We start from the raw sequence: 14,160 nt of genomic DNA on the forward strand, positions 1-14,160 counted from the left end.
TTATGAAAGGACAGATTTATTGAATAGGTTTTGAACTGAACTGTAAATTCTTGAGAATTTCAGACTGTTCTTAAGTGCTAAAAGTTGTCATGTCACTGTATTATATTGCATGTGACATATAGTTTAAGCATGTAAGTTATATTCCAATATAGCTAGCACAGACAGATAGAATGAAAGTATATAATTTATTTTTTAGAAAATTCGACATCTTACTTTACAGATCCAAAAGTACTTTAAAAAATTCTTAATATTGGGTTCCAAAACAGGAAAAAAATACTGTTTTACACTTTGACAGAGCTATAAATGAAAAATCCACAAGGAAATAATTTATTATTATATGTACATGATTAAAAATAACTATTTTTGAAGGGTTCTTTGGATGATTCTTCTACAGCACAAAGTTTATGCATTACAAATACACTTCAAGGTTTCAGATGTTTTTTGATTCATAAATAATTACAGAAAAGGTCCAATTTTTAGATCACAGTCTTTGATCATATGTGATGATTTAATCAGAATTTTCTTTGTCTCTAAGAACAGGATTTTCAGCTTGGAGGAATTTTACACAGTTGAACATTTAGAAAGAACTTTTGAGTTTGAGTTAACTTTAGACGTAACGTTTTTTACTTCACTATATTTTGAATTTTACATAATCAATATCAATTTTCAAAATAAATACACACCAGATACTTAACCTTTTTAAAAATAATAGTAGTAGCTTTTTATTCTTTAATAACAGAATAGATGTTTATATAATTGGTTTAAATATTTTTATTGATTGTTCCTCCAATAACCTGTTGGTTTCTTTCTCTTATTTTAAATTTAGATTCCTATGATCTTGAACACCTATAGCCAAACTCTTTATATTATTGTGTAGAAGTCAAAAAAGCGCTTCTAATAACTGATTGTGTACACGTTTGGTTCCTTCCTTTCTGAGCCAGTGAAATTTTACTTTCCTCCACCTTTTTTTTTCCACATTCTTCCATTTCAAGTGTCATTTCATCCTATTGCTTAGACTCCACCTCTTCCCTTTATATTTACAGGAAACCCTGCCATACAGAGACTTACAAGGAAAGGCTACAGAACATCTCTTCCCTCTTTCTTCTTGTAATTTTAATGCAAAAGGTCTGACAGTTGAGATTTTCAGTACAATGGAGGATAACTTAGCCATGGCACTTTTATTAGTGAAAATCTCAGAAGACTTGATGGTAACAGGCAATTAGAGAATCTTTAGGGAGGGGAAGGAAGGAAGGAAGGAAGGAAGGAAGGAAGGAAGGAAGGAAGGAAGGAAGGAAGGAAGGAAGGAAGGAAGGAAGGAAGGAAGGAAGGAAGGAAGGAAGGAAGGAAGGAAGGAAGGAAGGAAGGAAGGAAGGAAGGAAGGAAGGAAGGAAGGAAGGAAGGAAGGAAGGAAGGAAGGAAGGAAGGAAGGAAGGAAGGAAGGAAGGAAGGAAGGAAGGAAGGAAGGAAGGAAGGAAGGAAGGAAGGAAGGAAGGAAGGAAGGAAGGAAGGAAGGAAGGAAGGAAGGAAGGAAGGAAGGAAGGAAGGAAGGAAGGAAGGAAGGAAGGAAGGAAGGAAGGAAGGAAGGAAGGAAGGAAGGAAGGAAGGAAGGAAGGAAGGAAGGAAGGAAGGAAGGAAGGAAGGAAGGAAGGAAGGAAGGAAGGAAGGAAGGAAGGAAGGAAGGAAGGAAGGAAGGAAGGAAGTTAGTTTCTCTTTTCATCATTATTAAGCTGGCTCAGCAGTAACATTGATTGGCCATCAGGGCTCTTTAAAGAACCATGTCTGCTTCATGGCTTCCCCATTTTATTCTTGGAACTAGAATCTGCAACTGCATCTCAGGTGTCATATGATGAAAATTTCACTTATGCTAAAGGTTTTCTATATCTAATAATTTTATCTCTGATGTTTAGAGGGGTAACAGACCATAAATAACATAGTGTTTTGGCAAGTCTGCAGTTCAGCTATTGATGCTTGAACCACCAAGTCTGGTGAATACACATAGATGATAAGCTGAATGATTACTGATTTCTACTAACCCTGTTTTAACGTTGTTTTTCTAGTATCTTGGCATTTTATTTTATTTTTACTACTTCTCCTAGAAAAATAAGACACAATTCACTTTTTCCTGTTCTCTCTGTAAAAAAAAATGTATAAATAAACGCTGCTGTTTTGTTTCAGTTTTATTTTCCTTCTGGATTTGTATTTTCAGCTTTTTCATGTTTTATTTATAATTTATCTCTTTCCCCATTTTTCTGTTTAGCTATTTGAAAGCCATTTCTTATGTGTGCATTTTAATCCTTGCTATTTATTTATTTACCTTGCTGATTAAGCATTACTATTCTATGCTGAAGCTCTCTTCTCTGAATTTCCAGTAATCATTATTAGTTACATTTGTTAAGCTATGTTGGAAGTCCAGCATGACTGTCTCTTTAAATAAAGCTACTAATTTGCATTATTCAATATTTAAAAATGTATTCCAACTTCTTCCAATTATTCTGTATTATGATTAGCACCCATGAGTATTTAACTCTTAAGTGCCTGTAGCATACCTTTCATATTTGTTTTTGCTGTTTTAAGTATTCATATTGGCTTCCAGTTTTTATTGTTTGCATGTTTTCTTTCCTCATTAAAGTAGCATTTCATTTCTGTGTGAAACATGTCCTGGGGTCATAGGATAATTTCTTATGATAATTTGTAATATGCCAGAAAATATCACTTGTCCTTTTAGTGCTTTTCAGTCTAATTGCTAATTCATTAATCCACAACTTCAAGTGCTCTGACCTTTTATTTCCAAAGTAATTTGTCTCAAGCTGAATAAGTATCAGTGTGTCCCTGACAAGCAACTAGTCATATCTCATCTGTTGCTTAAGATCCTGGTTTTCACTTAAAGTGAACTGTATATATTTATAGACTCACAAAACCTCTCTTCAAATATTTTTTGTGTCTGAATTTATCAATGTAATTCACTCAGATATGCCATACTGTGCACCTTGTGTTTCTTTTTGTTTATTTGTTTGTTTTAAAGTATGAAAGAGTTGGTCTTCTACATGACAATACAATTTCATTTCAAACCAACAGCTAAACATCCATCTCTATGCTCACAAGTTGACAGTTTTCATGGTTACTTTGTCACTCTCTAATAAAGGTTATATATGATATTCCATAGAAAAATGTCCAAACAGATCCTAACTCAGCAAAAGTTATGCAGAAAGTAAACTTCAGGTAGAGATGCATAAATCCACAAAAAATTCCAGAGAAATGGGAAAAAAAGTCAGTAATCTAATATGCCAAAAAAATACTCATCCAGAAGTTTAGACCAAGTTTGCAAAACTATGTATTCATTCAGTAAGGAACATAGATGTGCATATACGAATTCCCTATTAAATTGTTACTGATTTCAAGTACTTTTAAATTGTTACTGATTGTTCAAGTACTGTTAAATTGTTACTGATTTCAAGATGAAGATGCCCTTATATAAAAGCAGTTTTAAGTGAGCAATTTATTTTCCAAAGAGCAAGGAATTTCCAGACAGTCTGCACTTAGTAAAGCAAGGCCCAGCAAAATTTCTAATAATGCAATAAGGCATAGAGAATAACAAAGTATTAGAATTTTTCCTAAAGGGTTATAAATGTTAATTCATTACTTATTGAGCTAATGGTGTCCTATGCTTCCTAAAGAAACCAGATGAAAAATTTTAACGACATTCTCAGTGATTTGACACCAAAGGTGGCAGGGGACTTTGACAGTACGGTCTTAAAAGTGCTCTGAGACATATGGATTTTTTTTCTGGAGATCTGTGCTCCAGGGGTAGTTTATTTGAAATTTCTTTACACTAAGAGTAAGTGATTATTGTTTTCTTGTTTTTTTAGCTGCAATATGACAATGTATTGTTCTTTTACAGTTAGTGTGTTATGGACATCCCTTGCTAATGCACTTGGGTTCATATAATGATTCGTTTTCAGTTACAGAGAAATATTGTACAGCAAATAGTTGTAATTAACTTTCAATGTGCTGCTGGCAAAGTGAATCATAGTCAATCAAGGATGTGGCATTAAGTTTTTCAAATGAAACTCCAAACAATAATACTTTAGCTCAAGCATCATCTATGCTTACAGTAATGATTAGGAATTTATTGGATCCAGGGTTAGGGCTGTATTCATAAAAGTATTACATTTTTCATATCCTCATACCTTTATCTGATCTCTTACTTTTCTTGCTATAATGATAGTAAAGAATGGTAGAAAATAACACTGGGATTTTTGTTTCTATGTGTATGCCTGCTGAAGTGAAGTCCATGAGAAAAATAGAATCCTCTAATAGCAGAGTTAATTTCCATTAGGGCTTATCCCTTTTATTAGGGATTATTAATAATGCTGCAATTTGTCTTTTATCATCTCCAAATTTCAACATATCTCAAAGTGAATGTTTCATGAAAGATAGGGAGGAGAGGCTGTGGAAACCTTGAGTATGTCAATTTTCATGGAAACACCATTTTGGCAAAAGAGTTTCAGGATGTACTTGTGGGAGATGTGTCCCTGGGAATGATGACCAAAGCACATCATCCATACTGTTTGGGGAACTGGAAAGTATCAAGTCTGATCTGTTATTCTCAGGGCAACAGGATTACTCCAGGAAAGAGCAATGACATGTTTCTGTGGTGGCTTTTCCTAACTGAACAGTCTTTTCTTTGTTATTACACTGTACCAATAATATAGGTGTAGATCTTCCCATAGATTTTTGCTTTTACATTTTGGAATTACAATATTACAATATTACAATGTTACAATATTACACTAAACATTGCTAAACATGACAATATTTCAATAGACCTTTTGAGGGCCAGAAGGATTGCTTTCTACCTGACTTGAAGATCATAAGACATGGGAGTGATAGCACTGAATGTTGCACATGATATTTGAAATAGCTCATTTCTTTTTCTCTCCAGAAAAGCTAAGTTTAATTAGAGAGTTTCTGCTGGTTTTGTACTATCATTCTCAGGGCATTGAAAATAACTCAGTTGCTTTAGAAAATTATACAAATATCAAATGCAGTTAAAAAAAGACAGTGGTTGCAACCTTACATAAGTCCAAAATACATGCGTGTCTTAGGAAGAAAATCATGTTACTTCTGTTTTTTATCTTATTTCTATTTCTAAAAGGACCTTTTTTGTTATTGTTTATATTGATGATCAATTTTAGTTAAGTCTAAGACCCTGGAATCTAATGATTAATTGAGAATTCTGGGAAGTTGGTTTTATTAATATTAATATGTTTTACTCCATTAATTAATTAAACTGGTGAAATTATAGCTTTCAAAAATTGTTATTTGAGTATTGTTAATCAATAAGAGGTGGCATATTCTGCTGTGATCTACTGCCATCCAAATGATATGCAAAAATGGTATTTGATTCTATTGTGAAAAATTGCAGATGACAAAGTAATACAGAAAAATGGCATTAAGTCAAATTTGACGCAAGTCAAAATTTATTGTGTGATTAAATGAGTTCACCAAAACATATTGATAAAACCCCATCTGTCTGAGAACAGAAATTATGTTAAAATTAAAAGATCTACGAATTTTTCTGTCCTGAGTGGAGTACCTGAAATTCTAGGTGACAAATGGTTAGCAACAGGGAAAAAAACCTGACACTTCCAGGAAGTACAGTAAATCTGGAAAGTATAGCAATAAAAATGTTTTCTACAAAAAAAGGAATCAGTGATACCTGTGTACTTTATTTCAAGAAGATGCGCTTCTGTGTGGTATCTAAGAATTTTAATGTTTGTTAAACATCTCTAGTACAAAAATACAACGTTAGAAAGATTGTGTAAAACAGCAAAGAAGAACTGAAACATTTTATTGTAACTATTCTCATTTTAATTTTTTCTTAATGGGGTAGTCTCCCTTTCCTGAATTCTGAGGCATAGTATCACACAGTCTTGTAAATTTCTTTGACAATTTCCTCTTCCTGGGGGTATGGAAATCCTGCTCTTCTCACAATTAGAAGAAACCTTTGTACAAAATTCCTGAAATGAAGTGATAAAAGTTTTAAAGCTTTTTTTTACTGGTCAAATGAATAGTCACCCATCTTCCTGCTACATATAGTTTCATGGTGTACTGCCTTTAGTCTTTTACATACAATTTGCTTACCTGTTGACAAAATACTTTACCAAAATTGTATTATAAATCAACAGACAGAAACTATATCTGTTTTAAATGAGTACTCATATTGCATCTATAAGCTATCAAATCTTATCCATGCTGGCAAAGGCAAATGAGAATTGACTAGCATAACCCTGAATAAAAGGAAATAATGTAAATTAACTAATTAGAGAGTTTCTGCTGATTTAGTACTATAAGTTTTCCTTGACTAAACATTCATGTAATAACAAAGAAGCAAACAGAAAACAATATCAAAAGTCAGTTCTAGACAATGCTATGTTGATCCAAACATTTGCTTTATCCTATTTAAGTCACTGAAGGAAGGATTCCATGCACTCCATATATTCCATTTTTGTCTAGTTGAATTCATATCAAAAGCTGTTTTTATGGTAGTGGACAGAATGCAAATTTCCTCTACAAAACATTTTGCCTTAAAAAAAAATCTACCTCTAGGTAAACGATCCTGTTGATTTCTAGATCAGGATCCTCTCTAAAAGGAGAGTAGATGAAAAAACCATTAGTTACCACTGCTGTTCAAGACTTTGCCAAGAAAAGAATTAACCATGCTGACACAAGAGGTTCTAAAAAAATGAAACCACTGTGTAATATTACTGTCAATGAAATGAATTTGAGCCAGCCACCTGTCTTCCGTGACTTGCTGTTGTTGAGCAAATACTGAGAAGCATCTCACAAATATCTGTGTTAGGTAAGCCAGTATCTATTGAAACTGTCATCATATGTCATTTCTTATGGTAAGGTACATTATTATGTTAATAAAGTTGCAACTGCTACTGTTCCATCTAATAAGGGATATTGTTAGCAATTAAGTTTAAATGATACAAATCAGGATCCCAAAAATAAGAAGTTATGACATTTATATTCAACTATCAAATATGGATTTCTTGGGGGTTTTTTTTACCTTATGGTATGTTACTCACCTTTGGCAAAAGTAATAATTTCTAGTAGCAGCTTTCCAGGACCTGTGAGGAGGTTATCAAGAAGCTCCATCTGGGCTTTTCACAGAGGAGCCTGGCAGGAAGCTCAAAGGCAACAAGCATAAACTGAAAACCTCCAAGGGTGGAAATTTTGTAACCTCTCTAAACAGCCTGCTCCACTGCTTGTCTGCAGAAACTTTTTCACTATGTGGATAGACAAGCAGTGGACCAGCTTATCTGGAAATGTCATGTAGTCACCTTCCTTGGAGGTTTTCAACACTGACTGGATAAAGTGCAGAGCAAACTGTCTCATCCATGTAGATGTTTTGAACAGAAAATTGCACTAGACACCTCCTGATCTCTCCCCACTTGAATTGTACTATGATCTTGTGAAAGGTAGTAGAGAAACAATTTCTGTCAAAGTAATTTAAGTGGCTAGTTATAATAAAAATAGCGATAAAGCCCTAATAAGTTACTAGTGGCTTCAAAGGAAATGAAGATCTTGTGATAAGACTAAAAATTTCTTGTGGGGTATAAAATTTTCTATAATGTAGCAGCATGAACAAGGCAGTTTAGGATAGACTGTAAGCTTAAAAGCAAATAACAGATCTTATCTTTTCAAATCAGTGGCAGGGAAATGCACTTCTGTGAATAGGAATAATGCATAAGGTCTCTGTCCATTAGGAGTGTGTTAGACAGGTTTAAAGAATTGAAGCTGTGCTTTAGCCTTCCTCTTTTATCTTGAGGATGTATTTTCTCCAAAGAGAATCTAACTGAAATTCAACTCAGGTTAACAGGCTCAAAAATTTAGGCTGAAGAAATTCACATATTGACTTAGGGTTTTAGGCTGAGGAAACACAGTGGATTAAACAAAAGCTTTATGAGGTTTTTCTTTTAAAAAAAGGCAAGTTCCTTTATTTTCAAGAATAATTGCAGGCAATAAGTGCATTACTGCCTGTAGAGAAGTAAAATTACTTAAATGTCTTTTCAGTGTATATGTAGTTTTGTGTATATTATACAATTACAATATGATTGTACTGATTGACTGAATAAACAACTGTGAATCGATAGTGTATGCTTCCCTTTGCATTTTTGGTATAAACATTTATGGTTGTTAAATCAATGCAAAATGTTAGGAGCAAAATTCTTACCAGAAGACTCCATTCACATTGTCTAAAATACTCAGTTATTTTGGTGAAATATTGTATAATTGTAGTGTCTAATTAAAAATAGTTCTTAGTCATTTCATTGTTTCTGTGTCTAGATTGTATTTAAATTCTTCATTCTTTTGAACAAAATAGGTGAGACAAAAGCTTTCATAAAATTATCAACAATAGAAAATTCAACTGGTGTTTGTTTTACCTTTCCCTGGTGTTTCTAGTAGAAGCTATGAAATCCTTTCAAAATTCTATTTCCCCTAAAATTATTGTGATTGTTCTCCAGGTTTTATAGAGTTAATTTTCACAGAAAAAGCACCAATTTCGGCAAAAAGCACCAAATTTCTGTGTATGCTATGGCCATACACTACCCAACATTAAAGTTCAGATTTCTTGCTGAAATTTTTATCTGCAAATAATCTGAATTCTGTATAATTTTAAAATCTCTCTTAGAGGTTGTGTGCCAAATTTCACCCCTGTACAAGTGAAAAAAAAATGTCCTCCCTATTTCTTTTTGAACACTACATGTAAAACAGTCACTGAAAAAACTGCTTGGAAGTAAAATGTAAGGGAAGAAGCAAAGGAAGATGACTTCAGTCTATCTTAGGCACTTCTGTATCAGAAATAAGTCAGGGTTACCTTGAGTTGCTGGTGAAAGAGCATCCTGCAACTGCACATGGCAGTAAGACAGGGAAGCTTTATACATGTGTGAATGCTTATCCTTTGTCCCAACCTTGGTCAGGGAGGTGTTATGGTCAGGGTTGTTCCTACCTGTATCATGGACGAGCTTCTGGTACTTTCAAGGGACGTTTTACTGCCTTACTGTTAAGATCAAGGGGGTGCTTCATTGCTCAGCTGGTTTGGTCCAGGTTTATCAGGAGCTCCTGAGTTCCTGAGGGGTGGTGTGGGACAGGAAGGGAGAGGATGCACAACTACAGCTTATTATCTGCAGTGCAGTCCTCTAGCACATCACAGACTGGGCGGTACAACTCCTCCATTTTGCTCAGGATCATGCCTTGCATTGGAATGTCCTTGTCAGACTGTTTCTAATCACTATTGTAACCTTTAGTTGGTGCAGAATTTTTCTTTGCGCCAACTAGCTTACCTCACCAATCCTTGGATGCTGTCATAAAAAAAAAAATGCATCTCAAGAAAGAGTTCAGTGCTATTATGGATTGTGTTTTCAGATAGATATACCTTTTATTCATTTAACTAGAAGCAGGTATACATTCATTACAAATAATTGAATAATTGATCACTGCCAAGTGAGACAAATATTCTCTGTAATGGAACTTATCAAAAAGCCATATTAGGATACATTAATTTGTTAATGTTGTTAAATGTCGACTGATAAAATACTAATTTTACACTATTCCTCCCCTATTTGTCTCTAGAAGTAAACTAAAGAGGATTCTCTTCCTTGTATATCTTCATTATAGCTGAGCATAGGAGAAAATGCTACTGCTCTTCTAGAAACCTGGCCCCTGCTTTCTCTTGCCAATAATGCTCTTACCAAAAGAGCACTTACCAATAGTGCTCTTTTCAGAATGAAAGGATTGCCAGGAGAATTGAGTATTTTGGAGATAAAAGATATTAACAAGAGTTGCATGTGGTAGCATTGCATTTTTAAGTTAGTAATTTCCTCAGTTATTAAAGATTCCAGATTTTTTTTTTTTTTTGTTGGATGCTTAGTTTTTCTTATGGTGATATTCTAGTTCAAGAGTATTCAAACAGAGTTACTCAGCTCTGGAGAGAATCTTGAGATGTCAAGTTATGTACATAAATTTTATATCTGTCCTCCCAGGTTGGGATATCTGTTCTATTCTCTCATACAAGACATATTATTTCTTGATCAGATATTTTTCTAATTTTATCTGTGACTTGGCTCAACTAGAGATAGCTACAACCTATATTCATTTGTATATGTTTTTGTTTCCGTCAAATGACCAAGGGTTGGATTTTCCATGGTATTTATTAAAATAAATTATTTGTTATTCCTTAAGGTTCTGTTAATATAATAAGATCTAAATTCACATCTACCAATAGCCTTTCAAAAAATCTAATTTATGTGTCTTTGGGAAGCTGCCTCTTCTGAAAACTTCTAGTCAGTTGCCTTCAGATTCTTCGGTTAAGGTCTGCTACTTGCTTCACAAACTAATATTGGGTTGTTATGTTTTTTAAACTTCTACATGTTGACCTATAACTTTTAATTCAAATTAGTTTTAGTTTCTTACTTTACCATTTTCTTTCTACATCAACTGGAATATCATCAATAATGTGCAATCTATACGAAATCATCCACTGTGGAATTAAGCCTTGCCGTTTTGATTATATCTATAAGTTCTTAATACCAATGGAAATGAAGTGCCTGTAATTTTTTTGACCAGTAAACCCTTACCAAATAAAATGAACAGTGCCAACAGAGTTTCACATTGTAACTGACTACAGTAGATCTAATTATATAAATGTTCATAACAAGAATAGACCATAGAAGAACTTTGTGTAAGGTGAGAAAATAAAAATTCAAGGGAACACTGAAACGATACATTTCATGGCAGTTTGAGTTTTACACAGTATGCACAATGTCAAATGAGCAAAAAGTGCATAAGTGTATGAATTTATTTTATTTGGAATCATATCTCTGTATCTTAAAACAAGCATTCTGAAAATGGTATCATTTGTAGATATGTTACTTGGAGATATTACTTGGATAACAGTACTCCATGGTAGCTATACCATTTCTCCCATTGCATGCCTATATTTTGGTATGGTTTAGAAAGAATACTTATTCAGCTTTCCAGGTCTTGTACTGTAAACTTTCTCACGCTGAACTTTCTTATGTGCGTATGCACACACACATACACACTCATACATGCGCAGGAGTGTTTCAAGAACTGTTGACAGAGATTAAGAGGTAGATTCTGTAGGGTTTTGGTCACTCTAATTTCCATTAAGTTTTGATTAAAAGAATAGCATAGGACATTTACTAATCTCCTATGAATTATCCCTCTAATAACTAAACCTAAATGTTAATTGACAGAATGCATTCAATTGATGATTTGATTTTAAGTAATCCAACTGAATAACAACTATCTGTAAGTTTTGCAGTGATTCCCTTAGAGTAAGAACATTTGTTAGAACTCCCTCAGCAACCTTGCAGATGTAGCAGTTTCAATTTTAAACTGATCTTCATTTTATACCATTTTTATCCTAAAATATGAAGAACTGCTTCCTGGTCCTTTCCCTACTCTTGTACTGGCATATTCACATCTGCTTCCCAAATTCATTTGCTTCTAAAGAACACAGTGAGGGAGTGACAAAGACAACACATATGTTGAAATGCAGTAAATAAAGTTTTACAGTAAATAAAGTTTTAAAGTATATGATAATAGATATTCATGTTTTCTGCAAGATGCAATATTTTTCTTCACTTATAGCCCTGTACTAGCGCTTTTAATTTTTTCTAAATGCTATGTCAGTTTAGCAAAGAGGAAATAGAATAAATCTGTTTTCCTTACTTATAGGGAGAAGAGTTTTAAATTTCAGGCAACCTAGTGCAAGAACAAACATCCTCCATACAAAGTTTGTGTTTTGCATAATCTGATTGTCTGCTTCAGCCTGCTTCTTCTGACTTATGGCCTTTTTCTCTTTTTGTATTTCTGTCAACAGAAAGCTGACCTTGCAGTTGCACCATTGGCAATTACCTATGTTCGTGAGAAGGTCATCGACTTTTCCAAGCCCTTTATGACTCTCGGAATAAGTATTTTGTACCGCAAGCCCAATGGTACAAACCCGGGCGTCTTCTCCTTCCTGAATCCTCTCTCCCCTGATATCTGGATGTATATTCTGCTGGCTTACTTGGGTGTCAGTTGTGTGCTCTTTGTCATAGCCAGGTAACATGTCAACTTTTGTGATTTTTTTGGCAATTGTTACCATTTTTTTCTTACTAATAATTGTCAAAAGTCACAAAACTTTTCTTACTTTCATACTCTTATATTTAAACTTCATGATTTACAGAAGAATAATGATGAGGGTTCTCACTATTGATATTCTCCACTGCCATACTACGTCTCCAGTTTGTTACTGGACTTTTTCCCTGAGTATGCTAGCTAGATTCCTTCTTTTATTTACAAATATAGAGAGACACTAGAAAGTTTTTAAAATAGCTTTTCCCACTAAGTCTGCATTTAGAAACCCAGGGTTTGCATGGTTTATTTTGTTACTCTGGTTTGTTTTCCTGCTGTGGTCCTCAATCTCAATTTGTTTACTTAGCTGCCCATGCTAATTCCAGATGTCCAAACTGGGCCACTACCTGTTGTAAAAGTTTGGGTAGGTTAGTGTCTTTGAAGTAGGATAACAGTATTTATTTTTAATTTTGTACAGTTGAAATCCCTGTGATACTTCACAGAATTTAAAGTCTCTGAGTGGAATGTTTTTGGAAGCTTAGTTGAGCTTTTTGAATTAAGGAACTTGATACATCAATTGTTAAATTATAAATTGATTTTGTGTATAGGGCTCACTTTTTTATCTGTTTTTTTTTTTTTTTTAACCCAAATGAGCAGAAAAACATCTTTTGTCAAAAAATCCCAGTATGTTTACCATTTCCTTCTTAACTCATTAGGGCTGATTTCAGATGCTCACATAAATACAGACTTACATGTAGCTTTGGCGTTTGTCATGACAACAAAAGAAAAAGCTCAGAGCAGTGTATGTAATCTCTTTTCCCCTTGTAGTCACCTGCAATTTTTTTTAAAATCACGTGCATATGAACTATATTGGTTTTTATCTCTTTAATAAGATGAGGTCTTTTTGTTTGAGTTGATAATGAAATCTCACTTCAGTCCTGAGATTTCAGTGATTTCTTGCTGTGGTTCACAGTAGAATCTTCATATATGTCTTTTTTTATTGTGCTGTATTTAGTATCAGGATTCTCCATCTCTTTTTGATACTCTCTGTTTCATTTTGGAGAAGTTGTATCATTCCTATATTAGGAAGAAGCAATAATTTTAGAAACCAGTTTAAAACCATATTTAGAAACCAGTTTTTTACTTTTAAAAGTAATTTAGCACCTGTAGATGGAGTACATGAGGTATTGAAGTAACATAGATAAAACTGAAAAAATTTTGTAATGAAAGACTTTACTGTGTACCTTTTTGAAAAGTCTTCTTTAAAGGGCCAGAGTTATCATGAAAGTTTCTTGAAAGACCCCTATTTTAGTGGACTATATAACCAGAGAGTACAATCTTTTCTGGGGTGTTCCAGAGAGTACAATAGTTTCTGAGGTGTTCCTGCCATGCAGATACCTCTGAAAGGACAGCCAAGCATAAATCACAACTGTTATCTTGTGAAATGTGAAACATAAAATATTTATGCATATGTCCAAAAGTTTTAACCCTACTGTTATCACTGAAGGACATATTCAGCATGATGCACAGTGCTTTTGACAGGTAGCTCCTACTAATGTTAGTAGGATTTGTATGGCTGAGTTCCTACTTATGCTTTGAGAATGTGCCTTGACATGTTTTTTAGGAAATACAGATTTTCTTGAAGCCTTTTTTTCATGTTTTTAAAATTTTTTTAATTTTTTTTTTTAAATTAAGCTATTTGGCTGCTTGAGCTCACTAACGGAACAGGAAAGAATACTTATTTTTATATAGAAACACCAGATAGTAGAGTAATAATGCTGACATTTTTTTTCACTTGTATGTTTTGTGATGAGCACCATAAGTCCCTTATGTAATTGGAAGCATTTTCTTAATTGTAAAGCAATACAGAATATATTTTATACTGAGCAGAGAAGTTTTGTTTCTGTAGAATTGTGTAAGATATCATTTTTACACATAAATTCATATCAGCCTTCACATCTAGAGATTTTCAATATTTCTTATCTGGTACAATCAAATATTGATAAC

At 33.6% G+C, this 14,160-nt stretch overlaps 1 protein-coding gene across 1 annotated transcript in view; it reads left to right on the forward strand.

Annotated features, from left to right (window-relative positions):
• The window catches only part of GRIK2 (glutamate ionotropic receptor kainate type subunit 2), a gene marked incomplete at both ends in the record, with an annotated part of 340,423 nt that overhangs the window by 203,411 nt on the left and 122,852 nt on the right, over window positions 1-14,160 (forward strand). Inside the window, one exon of the mRNA XM_084201897.1 lies at window positions 11,918-12,141. Within this exon, the coding sequence (XP_084058023.1) occupies window positions 11,918-12,141 (224 nt within the window). The remainder of the gene's footprint in view (window positions 1-11,917; window positions 12,142-14,160) is intronic.

The sequence above is a fragment of the Fringilla coelebs genome (genome assembly GCF_963513975.1).
Source record: "Fringilla coelebs genome assembly, chromosome: 3".
Classification (NCBI taxonomy): domain Eukaryota; kingdom Metazoa; phylum Chordata; class Aves; order Passeriformes; family Fringillidae; genus Fringilla; species Fringilla coelebs.